Source organism: Gymnoscopelus braueri (genome assembly GCF_963280865.1).
Source record: "Gymnoscopelus braueri genome assembly, chromosome: 21".
NCBI classification, from domain to species: Eukaryota; Metazoa; Chordata; class Actinopteri; order Myctophiformes; family Myctophidae; genus Gymnoscopelus; species Gymnoscopelus braueri.
This window is the reverse complement of record NC_137623.1, coordinates 10,553,101-10,570,328: the sequence shown is the minus strand read 5'-3', so window position 1 is coordinate 10,570,328 and position 17,228 is coordinate 10,553,101. Positions and strand designations below refer to the sequence as shown.

The 17,228-nt window shown below is 40.6% G+C and overlaps 1 protein-coding gene across 5 annotated transcripts in view; it reads left to right on the top strand.

Annotated features, from left to right (window-relative positions):
• Window positions 1-17,228, top strand: part of slc12a7b (solute carrier family 12 member 7b) — a 92,845-nt gene that overhangs the window by 42,576 nt on the left and 33,041 nt on the right. For all 5 annotated transcript variants that reach the window (XM_080418185.1, XM_080418184.1, XM_080418182.1 and 2 more), the window contains exons 2-3: window positions 8,085-8,179; window positions 10,860-10,991. In XM_080418185.1, coding sequence (XP_080274311.1) covers window positions 8,085-8,179; window positions 10,860-10,991 — 227 coding nt within the window. The remainder of the gene's footprint in view (window positions 1-8,084; window positions 8,180-10,859; window positions 10,992-17,228) is intronic.

The following is a 17,228-nucleotide window of genomic DNA, read 5'->3' as shown; positions in this document are numbered from 1 at the left end:
AAAGCAGATGGGAAAAATGCAGGGCAAAGGTTTTTCCTTGACCTCTAGGGAGTGCGCATACAAAGTTTTACACAGATCGCTGCAGTTATAGGTAAAAACATGAATCGGCCTGTTATAGCGCCACCATGAGGCTGATTTGAAAATTTTCAAGTGGCATTTCTTCCTCTGCATAGTGGAAATATGCGTGCAAAATTTCACCGAAATTGCATGCTGTGTTCATGATTTGAGGCATTTTGTTGAAAATGGAGCACTCCTGCAAACTTTGGAAGCCATTTTTAGCCAATCAGGATGGAATATGAAAAATCTGAAAGACAAGTTTTGTTTAATGACTATAGAGATACTGTGTACCGATTTGCGAGATTTTTGGACAAAATCTGTAGGAGTACTGTCAAAAAATATGTTTTGCACAAATCGAACTCCTGGTGGCGCTATAAAAGGCCCATGTGAAAAATTTGGGGCAGAAGTTCGGAATTGGCATCCAGGGAGTGTGTGTGCACAGTTTCGCTGCGATCAAGCCAACGGTGGCGGAGATTAGCTGGTGACAGACGGACACACACACACACGGACACACGGACACACGGACGGACGGACGGACGGACGGAGGGTAAAACATACTCTCTCGCCATGCCTTTCGGCCTGGCGGAGACAATAACCCCTTCAATCCGGGACAGCATCTGTGTCATTTTAGATGTTGCTAAATATATACTGTAGCGTCATACTGTCATGATTTATGACCTTTTATCTGCTCGACCCAGTACACGTACATGTGGTGAATCACTCATCTAAGTAAGCATATTGATATCCGTGATACGATGACCATCAGCTACTTAATCAGAGAGACTGACGTCTGCGCACAATGATATGAGATGCGCGTTCTATTCCTATCCGCTCTGTTCTTGTCCCTGTTTTCATTTCTTCTGGTCACGTCATGTGTCCACTGTCCAATACTGTATATAGTCTCTAAAGTGTGTATTAAACTTCAGAGCTTGTCGTGTGATACTGCCTGGTGGCATCTTGTTCTCCGCGCACGCGACTCAACAGAAACCTCGCTCACCACCCTTAGTTAGAGGGAGACTCTTAGGGACCATATGGTTGGTGAACCGAAATCACGACACATGCGTTTTTCAGAAAACTGTTGGCGTTTTTAGAATCAGCCTCAGGTCTAAAATGGGATAACTTGCTTATAAACCTATTAGGTGAGAAGGGTCCCAAGTGGCTTCGCCTTCACATCTACAAATCATGTTCTAGAGCAGTGGTTTTCAAACATTTCTCTACAATCGCGGAAAGAGCGCCGAAATGTCGAAACAATGGCTCCTGAAGAAGCTGTAAAACAATGAAGATGCGACGGAAGCACCCGCTGGTACCGAATCGGATCGTAGCACCGGGCACCACGAAGAGTTAATCCGTCCCTGCCAGTGTGCCTCGGCACACTCCGTTTGGAAACCACTGTTCTAGCGGATGCTATCGTCTGTTCTCAGTTAGACTATATGAACCTTGAAAAAAGCAATACGTCCGGCTGTTATGCCTTCTAGGAGTAATGTGCACGTATACTGTAGGCTAACATCTGTTAAATAGGTCACGGTCTTATCCCTGATTCTGTAAATGAATCTGGACCATGTGTCCTGGGACTTTGCCACATGGTGCTGTCAAACATATAAACACACATGCACGACTACTTTGAAGTTTATACACAAAAGTTAATCTACAGTTGCATGCACAGCAATTCACATGTCAAGTTGCATTATGTAAAATAGGATATGTCTTTTTAATTCTAATTTATATTCTAATATTCTAATTTTTTATTTCAATAATCCTCCTATACTTTATGGAAAGTTTGCCTCTGCGTGTGGCATTTGGTATCTGCGACGGGGATTTGGAACAGCAGGCACATCATACACAGTACAAGTGTTAAATAAAAATGAACTCTCAGGAGTTCAATTAACACTAAATCAACACTTCAGATTAGTCTAGGAAAGTTCAACTGCAGGTCACTGAATATCCTACATTCCGTAAGGACTGATTGGTATTGGTTTTTAACTCCATTTCCGGGTCACTTTTTGGCAACACAAGGCCTTACACATGGATACAGTTTGTGATGTCTGATCTATCATTTAAATAAATTCCTCTCTTACTCATAGACATCCTTCCCGCCATTAACACACACACACACACACACACACACACACACACACACACACACACACACACACACACACACACACACACACACACACACACACACACACACACACACACACACACACACGGCAGAGACTGAGAGTCAAAAAGCAGCACCTGGCCTGAATTAGAAGCAGGACTCCCAGCTTTAGCCTGCCGCCAGGTCTAAAAGAGGATTTGACCACGTTGGATTTAACCAGAGTCATTTAAGATAATGATTACCTGTGGTGTACAGTAGCTGTTTCCCGCCCAGCTAACCAGTGGTTCTTTGTGTGTGTGTGTGTGTGCGTGTGCATGCGGCCGCCCATAGGGAGAAAGACGGTCTGAGAATGACGACAACGATCATCATTTCATCATTTGCTCTCTTCTCACAGAAACATACGGCCCATGACATGCAGCGTTCTGCTTATTTAAGCCGTACCACTCTGCACTGTACTTTAAAGAGCTCCACCGTACAAGGACATAGTGACTTTCCCTGTGATTACCACAGGGCTTAGCCAGGCTGCAAGCCTCTTACTCCCTCTGCAGCTGGATCAAGCAGTGAAAGTTATCCATGAAATCCCCTAACACAGCCCAGAGATCACACTCTCTGGAGCTCCACTGATGAATGAAGAGGGCCGACCCCAGAGAACACCTAGATGGAGGATGACTGAGTGGGTTCACGTACACATCGTTAGACCTCCGTCCGTATCCTAAAAGTAAAGAAGTTACAATAGTGAGCTGACAACTGGAAAGCGGTGTTAATTTTAACAGCAAATTCTGATTTAGTCTTAGTCCTTTGAGAAACACACCATTTTAGTCCTATTTTAATCTTCTGAAATTGTTTAGTCTTAGTCGACTAAATACCAAAGTCTTAGTCTTTTAGTCTTAGTCTCTTAGTCTCAACAAAATGAACACTGCTGGAAAGTCATTGGATCGGCATCAGATCCCCAGGAAAGTGAGGCAGAGCTCTGCTCTTTCTAGTTTCTTCTTGCCGAGTGACCAACTGAATTACCATTGGACAACTGTCCTGTGTGTGTGTGTGTGTGTGTGTGTGTGTGTGTGTGTGTGTGTGTGTGTGTGTGTGTGTGTGTGTGTGTGTGTGTGTGTGTGTGTGTGTGTGTGTGTGTGTGTGTGTGTGTGTGTGTGTGTGTGTGTGTGTGTGTGTGTGTGTGTGTGTGTGTGTGTGTGTGTGTGTGTGTGTGTGTGTGTGTGTGGTGTGTGTGTGACCCCTTCTTTCCCATAAAACGGTAAACTCTCTGGAGGTCTTGTTCAGTTAAACAAGGGGTGAGAATTATGACTTGTCACCAATCTATCTAGATTAGAAAATGGAGTGTGGGAGAATGAGTCAACTTTGCTGCCATCCTGAATGAGTGTGGATATCAGAATTAGCTTCATAATCATCATCATGTTATATAAGGGGAATGGAAAGGGATTTTATTTTCTGTTCCTTTACACACACACACACACACACACACACACACACACACACACACACACACACACACACACACACTCATAATTGAACCAACGGTGGGTAATTGTGTTTACCTTGACCGAGAGACCAGGCTGGTAGCGCGTGGATTTGACAGCACCACTTTGCTCCCACCTCTCTCCTGCCCATTCAAAAACATTTGCTTAGCGCGAGGCGGTGCAGAATGCCGGGTGCAAAAGGCCTCACTGCGGTTCTCAGTTGGGTTCTAGAATGTTCCCTCCAAAGAGCCGCGAGGATGCGGCGAGCCGTGTGGAGCGGCAGTGTGAGAGTTGTTGTGGCCTGTCGAGAACATGCAGAGGGTTATCTGACGTTCCATTGTGGGTGTGGGGGTCATGGGATAAATTGTTAACCTCCCTGTATGTCCGTCAGATCAGTGGTTTTCAACCTTTTCAGGCCCCGACCCCCCCAAAATAATCATATTTGAACTGGGGACCCCCCCCCCACCCTGACAAGCACTTGGAATTGTAGGAGATGAAGCATTACATTTAGTTTGACTCGGTTACACAGATTAATATTGTAAAAATAGCCTTATCTACAAGCTTGTAGATCAGACAGCCCTAGATATTTCCAGATTTTACATCAAACTCTTGTCGGCTGTCACTTATGTCAAGAGGTCAGTAATTCTGTTTTAGAGAAGGGGAAAGGGGGTGTCTTTTCTGGGCCCAGAGGGAGGGGAAATTGCTATAACAGCAATTTTACCTGCTTTTACAGCTTCACCCAGCTGATGGCTGCTCAGATGGCTTTTTATGAGCACACAGGGGGGGAGCTGTTAGGGGTTACGTGTCGTGCTCAGGCCAGGGACACTTGGACGTGTACTGTAGATGGGCGAGCCGAGGGTCGAACCTTCTGATTCCCACTAATCTATTGTCTTTTATGGGAGTTAGAATTATGTCTGCCATGTTCAAAAAGATGCTTATGGTTCTTGTTAAGTTACACATTCATGATTAGGATGGTAAATTAGTAATTGAACTAAATGTTGACAATAAATACCTTATTCGGAAGATAAACCATGTCGTCCCTATGTGAAATCTCTGTATTCTCTACTGCCAGCTCAAATGAACTTTAAATTGTTATTGTGGTTGCATTGACGCTAATGCCTCTCATTGTGCTGTTGGTCAATGCTGTGAGGCTAGTTGTCCTCTGTTGATGGTATCGGTTTGTTAGCCAGTCTGGAAAAGCCAGGAAATTAGAGACTAGAATAGCTAAATAGGAATTATCTCCTCTTGGCTGGACTCAAGAGTTGCTATAGACCATATTCACACGGCGGCCATGTTTCTATGAAGTCAATGAAAGTAGCCACCCCGGGTGGCGGCACTTTCAATGTTAAATTCCAATATGGCCGCCGTGTGAATATGGTCTATGGCCTTGGCTTTGCAGTGCCCCTTCATAGTTATTTTTTCTTTACCGACGTTCACTGCAAAACAAAAACAAAAACCTATACTTTAAAAAGTTTATAGAAAGTTTGTAGTGAGTGAGTGAATGAATGGGAATTAATCAATAACTAGTGAAGGCCTTTGATGCCGTTCCAATCCTGTATCAAATGTGCTGTCCTTCAAGAAGCTCATCAATAACTCATAGTTGCCTTTAGAAAGGCTATTTAGCATAATAGAGCCAGCTGAACACAACACCTCTTAATTGTCTTAATGTCACATGACATTTGCATCATGTCTGACATTGTCTTGCAAACAAGCATGTTCTAGAGCAGTGGTTCTCAAACATTTTCATGTCAAGTACCCCAAAATTGACATGTATTTGGCCGCTGGACACCCATTTGAAAATATTTTGTCCTAGGAAGAGACTAGACAAAAGATATAATAGGGCTTGCGACTTGCGTGTTTAAAGGGATAGTTCACCCCCAAAATGACTTTTTTTCTTTCGATTAGTCACCCCATGGAGACTTGAATTCATGGATATTTTTTTTGTTTTTGCATTCCTATGCCAATAAGTTGATGACCGTTGATGAAGTCTCCTTCGCCTACCTTACGCCTGCTTATCGATAGAAAAAAACGTTTTTTGGGGCGGTTTGGTGTGAACTATCCCTTTTAAACTGTTCCTCATTTTGCTGGGGAACCCGGGGCCCCAGACCCCACTTGTAGGTCATTACATTCAGTGCTGTATTGACCACATGATTTGCTCCACCAGTGCTAAAAAGAGACTAGTTCTCTGTGGCTGAGACTAGCTCTCTGTGTGGCTGAGACTAGCTCTCTGTGTGGCTGAGACTAGCTCTCTGTGGCTGAGACTAGCTCTCTGTGTGGCTATGTGTCTGTGTCTGCCTGTGTGTGGCTAATCTCGCAAACCACTGGAGCAGTTAGCGAAACTGTGTTTTTGCATGCCGCCAGTAGATGAAGGAAGACACTCCCAGTCCCTGGGTGTTTTTCCAATCCATCAACACCAAAATATGTTTGTTTTCGTTTTTTTTTACGCATGCATTACCCCCGCCCACCCAGTGTTACACATCATCCCTGCTAATGTCACATTCTTGGATACTTAAGATACTGCAGTGCAAAAGTGATGTTACACAGCCCTGGGCAGACAACCTGATCTGTCAGAGCTCTGCACCCCGTGGAGCGAACCCTTTCTAGTGTTGGAATAATCTGTCAGAGCCCCTTTCTAGTGTTGGAATAATCTTACTCTTGCCTCTATACAACCAGAAGATATCTCCTGGGGTTACCTATTGTTAATATTACAGCAGGCAAATATGTGCAGTAATAAATGCAAACATTTCTATTATCACCTGTATGCTTCGCGTTCTGTTAATCATTTTGAATGAGGTCTAGGGTATAATGGCGCCCTCCTGGACTATATTACAGCTAAAAGCTTTATCTGATTGATATTGAGCAGATTGATATTGTTTTAGAGCAGTGGTTCTCAACCAGTGGTCCAGGCCAGGTCCACCAGTGGTCCTTGAGGGGGTTCCAGGTGGTCACCAGCTAAATGATGGAGTTGGTAACCAAATGGACCCTTATAGATCTTTAACTCTTGAGAGTGTAAAATGAAACCAAAATGGACCCGCAAGGGTCAAGAGAGTTAAATCGTCGTTAAACATCTGCATTACTTAATTAAAGAATTGTTATTTTGATCAATGTTTGCCTGTTATCTCTCCTAATGGTACCAACATCAATACAGCATGGAATTGTGGACAAAATCGTATCCAATGATAGCAAAATATTCTAAGTCTTAGGTCTGAGAGGCTAAATGTCATCAAATGGTGGTCCGTGGACCTTGCTGTGAAAAGGGTTGAAAACCACTACGTTTAAGAGCATGCTTTTGAATTTGCTTGATCAAGCTCAAAATACAGAACAGTAGTGAGATGCACAGGTTCAGCAAATAGTGAAACCTTTTTTACACATTTTTAAACCTTTTAGCTCTTTACAATGTTCACCCACTTACACACCGACGATGGAGGTGAACCATGCAAGGCATCAGCCTGCTCATCAGGAACAGTTTGAGGGGTTCAGTGTTTTGCCCAAGGACACAAAGCCAGGGGGTCGTACCGAGAGCCTTCTAGTTTCCAGATGGCCACTCCTCTACCTCCTGAGCCTGTGTGTGTGTGTGTGTGTGTGTGTGGTGTAAAAGAAAAGACACACGCTCACACTAGGGCTTTCACGACTAGAGATTTTTACTGGTCGACTAATTTGACCCAGTGGTAGTCGACTAGTCGAAAATTACAATTTTTTAACTATTCGACTAGTACCAACAAGGTCGACTAGTGGTTAAACTAGTCGACTAGTTGGTGAAAGCCCTAGCACACACACACAATTTTTCAAGAGAGCCATCAAGGTATTAGACAAGAAACCAAACACATACCATCGTTGTGGCATTTTGGAGAAGTATCACGTTTTAACCTTCTAAATCCTATAACAGTTTTCTGGAAAAACACATAAAAAAAATTATAGCAGATCTACAAGCTCGACCTTGTAGATCTGCTATTTTTGAATAGCCAAAGAAATCTTAAAATGACACGGATGCGTTCCCGGTCTTAATGGGGTTAAGCTTTGATCATTTTAAGGCTTTTAAAAGTCTCTGCTTTGTCTATAAGTGTCTACATGGACTGGCTCCTCCTCCAGCGTGTGACGTTATCCACAGGAAGAGAGACACTGGACGTGGCACTAGGTCACACACCAGAGGGGACTGTGAGGTCCATATTTGTATATGGGACTACAGATGGAAATTAGCTTCTAGCTAACTCCAGCACATTTACATGTAATCATGTGTATTGATTGAAATGTTCATTAATTTGCTGGAAATAAACAAATATAGTAAAGTACACACACTTGGTTCCACTGTAGTTAGCCTAATAGTACAACTAATACGCTTATAAATCCATTTGAATAATGTTTTTTATATATATTTTTTTTTTTGTTAAGTGTTTTATTTTAACTGGTTGAGCTCCTACATTTCCACTAAAGAAAACCCTTTTCTGTTTCTTCAGGCGATGGCAAGACGAAGGAAAGCAGCCCTTTTATCAACAACACCGATAATGACACGGGGAACAACTATGATGGCAAGAACATGGCCCTCTTCGAGGTAACACTCTTCAACCATTTAACGTGTACTACAGCCTGAGCCTACGTAGTGCAGTTACTTTTGTTCGTTTTTTTACTTTTGCGTGTCAGACTCAGAACATGCCATTTGTTTTGACAAGATGGCACGAGGCCATTAAAGAGAAGCCTCATATCTTACCACAGCAACACCTTGAGGTGGTGCATTTGTCATAACATCAATATCTAATTTTCCCAAGCTTTCAAGCATCTCTGAGGCATTATTTTTGGTGTGATGACTGATCACCGGCTATGATAGACTAAGCGTGTAGCCATCATGTCCATTCATTGACCTTGGCTTGATGTAATAAATGAATTACTGCAGGCAAAGTCAACAATTTGTTAACATTAGGCAGGTGAAAAACACAATGAGCTGTTAACACATTCACTGCCAAAGGATATATCCGTCTTTGAAAAAAAGTATATATATATATATATATATATATATATATATTTTTTTTTTTTTTTTATTTATTTTTTTTGAACCCAGGATAACGTGATCCAAAGATTTACTGCTCCATTCACTTCCTGGTTAACTTATTACTTTAAAATCCTGTATCTCGGCTCCTGTGTACTTTTTTTGTACTGTGTACTTTTTTTTAACTATGTATTTTTGGCGAAACATGCTATTTTCAACTGGCTGCATTTATGGAACGGATTACCGCGATCAGGTTTTTTTTCTTTTCGATTCTACGAGACTCCTGGTGTGTGTAATGAGGGGATCACCGTGAGGACGGTGATCACGGAAAACATTTTGTGACTACTTAAAAGGTAAAGAAAATCGTTACAAACGCTGGCACTGGCTGTACCCTGTTTTAAAAAGCCTCTGGCAGTGAATGTGTTAATTCTTTCCTCTCAAATGCCATTTGAAGATAGCACGTCACTCACATTTTGTGTTCAAAAATATTTATACAAAAGCATGTGTAAAAGAATGTAGATTTGACCTCTGTGTGTCCTATCTTTATTGTGGTGCGGTGGTGATGGCTCTCAAGTGTCAGCACGCACCATTGTGAGCTAAATCAATTCCAAACACGGAGATAAAAGTGAACAGTGGCCAGTAGTGATGTGTGGGTCGGGTTTTTTCATGACCCGCCCCGCCCCGGAACCCAACCCGCCACAACCCGCCCCACGAACCCATATATAAATCAATGGCTCAACCCGCCCCGCGACCCGCACCTATAATTCTGTAAAATCATGAAGGTTAGAAAATAATATATGCATGTATACACCCCAAGTGTATTCAAACTGTTTTATTATTCTTATTCTTATTAGGAATAAAGACAAAACAAGAGCATGTGATTTTTTTTTATTATTTTTTTCGTGAGAGAGCGGCTGACCCGCTCACCCGCAGCCCGCATAATTGCCTCTGAAATCCTGACTCGACCACCCGCGCCACGGGTTGACCCGCGGGACCCGCGGGTTACGTGTCGGCCCGCTCATCACTAGTGGCCAGTCTTTTTATAACACAGCATTGATTTGATCAAAGAATATATTTGGCCAAAAGTTGTTTTCCTTCAAGTACATTCAAATGAACTGGTATTTCTGGTACTTGTCCATGCCATTTGGCTGCCCTTGTCCCTCTGCGGTCACTGGCGTCTAGCATAGCATCCAAGAATAAAGTCACTTCGGCACCACTGTGGTTCTATTCGTGCCAGTCGGCAACAAATTTAATCCAGCCATGCTATTCTAACATCCTTTGATTCATGAATATCCAGTGAATTAAGATTTTTGTGGAATCCAATGTTGGGGGTGGAGTTGGTTGTTCATTCCCTCCATTGGCTAATTTACCATTTTGACCAAGCATGAAGATAATTATATCCTTTCTCTGCTGTCCGGCAGAAACCAGCTAACTCCAAAATGTTCATTTTTCAGGAAATGAAATAAAGTGGAGTTAGGAGGTTTTGTTCATCATTGATAAGAACAGCTGAATGGACCTCACAATGAGGTTGGAGGTCAAAAGGGGGTGGAGCCTGGAGTAAGCAAAACCAGCTAACTCCGCTGAAGTTAGCTGGTTTAGCAGAAAATTTGAGGATCCAATGGAGTTAGCTGGTTTTGTCAGAAGCGCTTTTTAATGCTTTTCATTGGTTCAATATTTTTTTTTACCAACACACTAGTCTCGCGTGGCCAGACTGTTGCCTCCCACAATTTTCAAATGTTTCCGGTCATACAGTCTGGGACTCGGAAGCTCTGATCATGATTAGAATATAAACCGGATGTGAAGCTTCCTCCCCACTTCCGTTTCGTCTATACAGTCGCGCAAATTTATCCGACTATAAATCAAAATCATCTAAGTATATTTAGCTTGCTGCTTAGCAGAAATGGAAATTAAAAAGTAAAATTTAAAGATATTTTAAAATATATTTTCGTGAACGGAAGTGCCAGTTTCCTCAATCGGATTTTGGGAGTTGTAGTTCCAAACTCTATATAGCATTCAGAGGTTGTGGAATAGTTGTCTGGCTACGCGAGACTACCAACACGCAGACATAAAGGATGTTCAATGGCCCTGATTTATGGAAAAAAAATGCAAAAGCATCAAAATGGAGTTAGCTAGTTTCTGCCGGACAGCAACGCTTTTCTAAATCCTACTTGATTTAATATAAGTGGTAATAACCCTTTCTGAACTGTTTGGACACTGCTAAAAAAGGTATTTATTTTCAACTTCACAGGAGGAGATGGACAGCAACCCTGCGGTTTCATCTATCCTCAATAAACTGGCAAACTACACCAATCTGACCCAGGGGGCTCAGGAACATGAAGAGGCTGATGAAGATGAGGGACACAAAAAGAAAGCTGTCAAGGTACAATAAAAGAGGCATTGTTTTATACAATGAACATACTGTATAAAAGTTTTCATTTCAGTTCCGTACCTTTTTAAAGGTTGGGTAAGTGATATTCTTTGGTTAAAATAACGTTTTTTGTTAAAATGTTCTACAGTAGGCCTATATTGTGATAGTAATCATTGCTATATAGACTAGAAGGACACAAAATACATTTTCCGGTGGGTTGCCAATTTCATCCAATCAGGAGAAAGTACCTATTCATCAGCTTCAAGTTTATAGTGTTTGAGTTCCAATTTTGTCGGCTCATTTCTTGGTGTCATCACTTCCAATTTCACTTGTTTGTCCTGTATCCTGTATGAGTTCTCTCTCCTGATTGAATGAAATCCTGACAATACTCTATAGCAGTGATTACTATCAGAATATAGAGCTATTTAACTTATTTTAACAAAATAAAATCTCTTACTGCACCTTTTGTGGTGTTCTTTTCTCTGCGTTTATCTGTTATTCTGTCTGGCCCTCCGCTCTTCTCTCTTAAAGGGATATTTCACTTTCAAAAAAACTTTTGGTAATTTTATCGTCTACTCAGGCTTTTGTGAGCCCCCCAGACCGTTTTTAAGTTGCTTGATTTAGTATTTAGATATTTGATAATCATTTTATCAGACACGCCCCCTTCCTATACAAACCTATTATAACTTCAGTTCAAACTCAATTTTTAACATGTTAGATTCATCAAAAACACCCGTCCTTGGATCTGCTTACTCACCCTGCCCTCCTAATACGTGAGGGGGCCGTGTTTTTTCGATTACTTTTTTCATTTTTTTTTTTTTTTTATGTATTTAATTTTTTTCATTTTCCAAAAATAATATTAAAAATAAATGAAAAAAGTTATAAAAAAAACACGGCCCCCTCACGTATTAGGAGGGCAGGGTGAGTCACCAGAACCAAGGACGGGTGTTTTTGACAAATCTAACATGTTAAAAATTGAGTTTGAAGTTATAATGGGTTTGTATAGGAAGGGGGCGTGTGTGATAAAATGAATATCAAATATCTAAATACTGAATCAAGCAACTTAAAAACGGTCTGGGGGACTCTCAAAAGCCTGAGTAGATGATAAAATGACCAATTTTTTTTTTGAAAGTGAAATATCCCTTTAAGTTGTCGGTCCAGTTTATGCCTTTGTGTAGATTTTAGGAAACCAATAAGTTAAATACAGCACGATTTACCTTTTACCCATGGGACCTTTAAACCTGCTGAACTCTTATTACATAATTACATTTACATAACAGGATCACTGACCATGGAAACTCTGTTTGTTTTATCAATCCTTTTGAGGGTTTGCAAATATGATCGATTTGAGTTTTTCCTTCTCTCGACCGCTGCGTCCTCGCTCATACACTTTTCATGCTTGTGGGACACCACCGCCACTCTTTGTGCTTGTGGGATAACGTGACAAATAGTTAAAGGATCAGACCACAGCAACCACTGGAATATTAGAATCACACATTCTGTGGATGTTCCTGCTGGTTGTCACCCAGTTTCGGTGGGAGTCTGTTTCACCACAGCCATCTATCTAGCCACTAAGCTCTGGAATTGTAACGAAATAACCCTTTTATTACGTTAACTCCAACAAGCACTTCTTTGTGAGCAGAATTAACCCTTTAAGACCGGGAACGCATCTGTGTCATTTTTTTTAATTTCTTTGGCTATTCAAAAATAGCAGATCTATTCTATTTTTTTGAAAAATCATGAAAATGTGTGAAAATCTTTGAATATATATATTTTTTAAAGCGAACATTTGTGAAATATTTACAAATTACAAAGATTTGAGTTAAAAAGTAGATTTTCAAAGATTTGCACCCATTTTCCACGATTTTTCAAAAATAGCAGATCTACGAGCTCATAGCACGGCACTCGGTGCTGCGCTATGAGCTTGTATATCTGCTATTTTTGAATAGCCAAAGCAATCTTAAAATGACACCGATGCGTTCCCGGTCTTAAAGGTTTAAACAACTGAATCAAATAAAGTCTAGTCCACTTGGTAGAACCAAGATCAAAAGGCCCCTTGACTGGGTTATGACACAAGAGAATCCTTCATCTCAAGGGACATAGTCTGAAGGTTACGTGTGTTCTATAGGTTCCTAGATGATGAGTACATTTATCTGTAAATGTTATTAAAGATTGTAAAGACCCATTGATCCTTTTGATGGAATCGGGTCGGCGCCAGGAGAGCCTATTACTACAATCACAACACAAGGATTCAATCTAACCCTGTTGTGTCATTTTAACGGATCAAACCGCAAGCATTTGTACTGCGTGTGCTTGTCTTTCCCTCTCATGAGAGCTCCTCAACTCAAGTTTTCATTCAGGCACCATCCTTTTTCTTCTGAATAAAGTTGAAGAAAAATTAAAAAATACCCACAGATGCCTCTGTAACCACAGCCCTGGTTCAATGCCAGTTACTTTCCCTGTACTGTTCCTCGCACAAAGACACGCCATCGGGACCTCCCCATTGGCTTGGAGAAACGACTTTTGTCAAAAAAACTCAAACGGATAGAGCTGCCTGACACCACTGTCGTCTGCTCTTTTGGCTGTGGAACCCAGTCCTGTGCATTTTGCATTGGGAGATGGCGAATAAGGTAGCTATTTATCGAGCTTAAAAGACAGCTGTTGTGGGATCTAAGCAGACGATTTTCTATTCTGATGTTCTGTGTCATTTTTCATAAATATTGAATTTACAGTGGTCCTTCTGCCTTTGTCTTTTTGGATGGCTGTTGCGGAACTGCAGTTTAATAGAAGGAATGTATGTTTGGCGGGCTCTGGTTTAATGTTGTAGGATGGTATAGATTGGTATATTGCGCCTTTTGATTATGGAATTGTTCATTCCGATATGATTTACTATCTTTTGGTTCCCAGTGCTCCTCTATGGTTTAGTCTTCTCATCTTCTATGGTTCTCAACAGTAGTTGAAAGTAACTAAGTACATTATGCTTGTACAATATTGGGGTATTTTTACTTGACTATACTTCTACTCCACTACATCTCAGATGCAAATATTGTACTTTTTACTCCACTACAATTATTTGACAGCTTTACTAGTTACTTTGCAGATTTTGATTAATGATCAAAACATGCATTAATGCAATGCATTATGTATCATTACCATATATGTTAAGCTACCCAGCAACACAAAGTAATTAAAATCAGCCCCACCTTTACCAGCTGCAACATTAAAGGTAGGGTAAGTGATATTTTTGGGTTAAAACAAAAAGTATTTTGTTAAAAGGTTAAAATACTATATTCTGATAGTAATCATTGCTATAGAGTGTTTTTTCAGTAACAGGAGTCTCCCTGTCTCTCCAGCTCTTTAATAAACAGAAAATACATTTTTCGGTAGGTGTCAAAATCTCAGCCAATCAGGAGAAAGTACACATTTTTAAGCTTAATTTGTATAGTGTTCCAGTTCCAATTTTGTCTGCTCATTTTTTAGTGTCATCACTTCCAATTTCACTTGTTTAATCTGTATCCTGATTGGGTTCTCTGTCCTGGTTGGATAAAATTGGAAATGAAACTGAAACTGAAACGAAAATGCATTTTCTGTTTAATAAAGAGGTGGAGAGACAAGGAGACTCCTAATACTGAACAAACACTCTATAGCTATGAGTACTATCAGAATATAGAGCTATTTAACACTTATTTTAACCAACGCAAATCACTTACCCTACCTTTAAAGTGATGAACACATTAATGCATATTGTTGCATAATAATGCAACCATTATGGTGAAATGGGCCATTCTGCATAATGAGTACTTTTGTTCGGTACTATACTGTAAGTATATATTGACGTCAACGTTTTTGTACTTTCACGCAAGTAACATTTTTAATATAGTACTACTTGTGCTTGTAACATAGTATTTCTATATTGTGGCATTGCTACTTCTACTTAAGTAAAACATCACAAGTACTTCTTTCACCACTGGTTCTCAATCTCATTCTTCCCTCTGCTGGTGATAGCATGTAGGCCTGTTATGTGTATTATTATTTCTTTAGCTTGAATACAAGTATTTATCTCAGAATAGTTGCCTTGGAGCTGTTATATCTCTATCTCTGGAGGTAGAACAAAGTTCCAGTTGAGAATTGTAAACAAACAAACTCTTTATTCATTGTTGTGCCAAGACAAACGAGTTGCTGCATCACAACAGCAGAATTAATGTCATTGTCAAAGATGAATTTAGCCCAAACTCTTGAGTATCAAGAGTTTGGGTAGCCTACTGTTTTTTTTTTTTTTTCCATTTTCTCCTGCTTATTGGTCTTGGGGAGGATGTAGACAACATTTCCTCCAATACATGGTGCTGCCAACTGCTTCTTTTCACCTGACAGTGAGGAGTTTCACTTAGAGCATGGGTTCCCAAACTTTTCAGCCTGCGACCCCAAAATAATGCGGAAATTGACTCGCGACCCCACCTAAATCTGGAGGTCATTTATACACATAAACTTGCACGTTCGGTGCGCATTTGTAATGTATCATAATGGTAAAATGTTCAATTTTTAATCATTTTTAGATTGTATTTCATCCATTCTGTTGAATTTAAAGTAAAAAAATAATAATAATAATGTCTTTTTATGACCCAAAATACGACCCCAACTTTGGGAACCCCTGACTTAGAGGGCGTAACGTGTGTAGAGCATGGGTTCCCAAACTTTTCAGCCCGCGACCCCAAAATAATGCGGCCATTGACTCGCGACCCCACCTAACCCTCGAGGTAATTTATGCACATAAACTTGCACGTTCCGTGTGCATTTGTAATGTATTAAAATGGTAAAATGTACTCTTTGTAATCATTTTTTGAGTATATTTCATCCATTCTGTAAAAAAAAAAAAAATTACCCAAAATAATTTCGCGACCCCACCGTCAGTGTCCCGACCCCAACTTTGGGAACCCCTGGTGTAGAGGAGCATGCCATCACTCCCAGTTCTGCTCCCTGCTAAACAGGTGCCTGACCAAACTGTAGGAATTGTCAGGTTCACTATGTCAGAACATATACTTTCGTTCAAAATGTGTGGAGAATAGCAAAACTATACATTTTTTAAATCGTCAGAACATGGGGAATCCAAAAATTGGACATTAAAAATGGCCGCCATAAAATATATAATTTGTGCTACCTTGGCTTCTAGACGACATAGAAAGTTAATTAAATATGCTAATCCTATGTTTTCTGGGTCAAGGAATCCAATAGAGACCTAAAGGATTGTGCACAGGGACTTGCAGTAGCGCCCCCAGGGGATGTCCATGGAAAATACAGGTTTACTATGTTAAAAAATATACTTTTGTTACACATTTTAGATTAGCAAAACTATACACTTTTGGAATCTTCAGAGCATGGGGAATCCAAAAATCCTTGTTTGCATTTGCACAGATACCTGCATGGTCACCATATTGTATGTTCGATATGAACAACGTTCATATTGAACGTTCATATGTTTTCCGTTCATATGTTTTCCAGGTCAAGGACCTCAATTTAGTTCTCAGGATTATAGAAAAGCAAGAAAGCAAATGTAAATGTAAAACTTAGTCTTATAGTCCTATAATTGTGTAGTATCAACACTTCATTGACTTTACAGGTTTACAGGTGTAAAGAAATGGGTGAAAAACTCCATTGTTTCTGTTGTTTTCAAAGAGAAGAAAAGAAAAGAAGAGGGGGGGTCAGGGAGAGCAAGGAGAACCATCTAACAGTAATAGAAAACATGTCGAGGATAAATGGCATAAACCAACAGATACAGTATGTACATGAGGTTAGACATAAGGTGCAAGGTGGTGACACTTTGGTAGGTCTACATTAGCAGCAGATATGTACATGCTGCAACCCAATCGCCAGAGGAACATTAAGGTGCAAAAACAGTATCAACGATTGAACTATATACATACAATATCTACTAGATCTTTTACAGCTCGTCATCACTGTCCGGGGTGTCATTTTCAGCATTACAGACAGTCTGAGTCGTTTTCGCAGTCACTTCCACACAAAGTTCTGTGCAAGCCAAGTTGTGTCCCCTGCATGAACTTCTCTGAGTTGTGCAATGGGTTTTGCACTGACATCTGACCACTAACAGAAACTAACGGAGGAAAGCGACCTAACACAGGAGGTGAATGATGCATTGGCCAACTTTGTATGATGTACTGCCCAAAGGGCATCCATATAACAAGCATTCCTGACCTAAGGTGGCATCGGTTTTGCAAACATCTGTCAGAAAGCAAC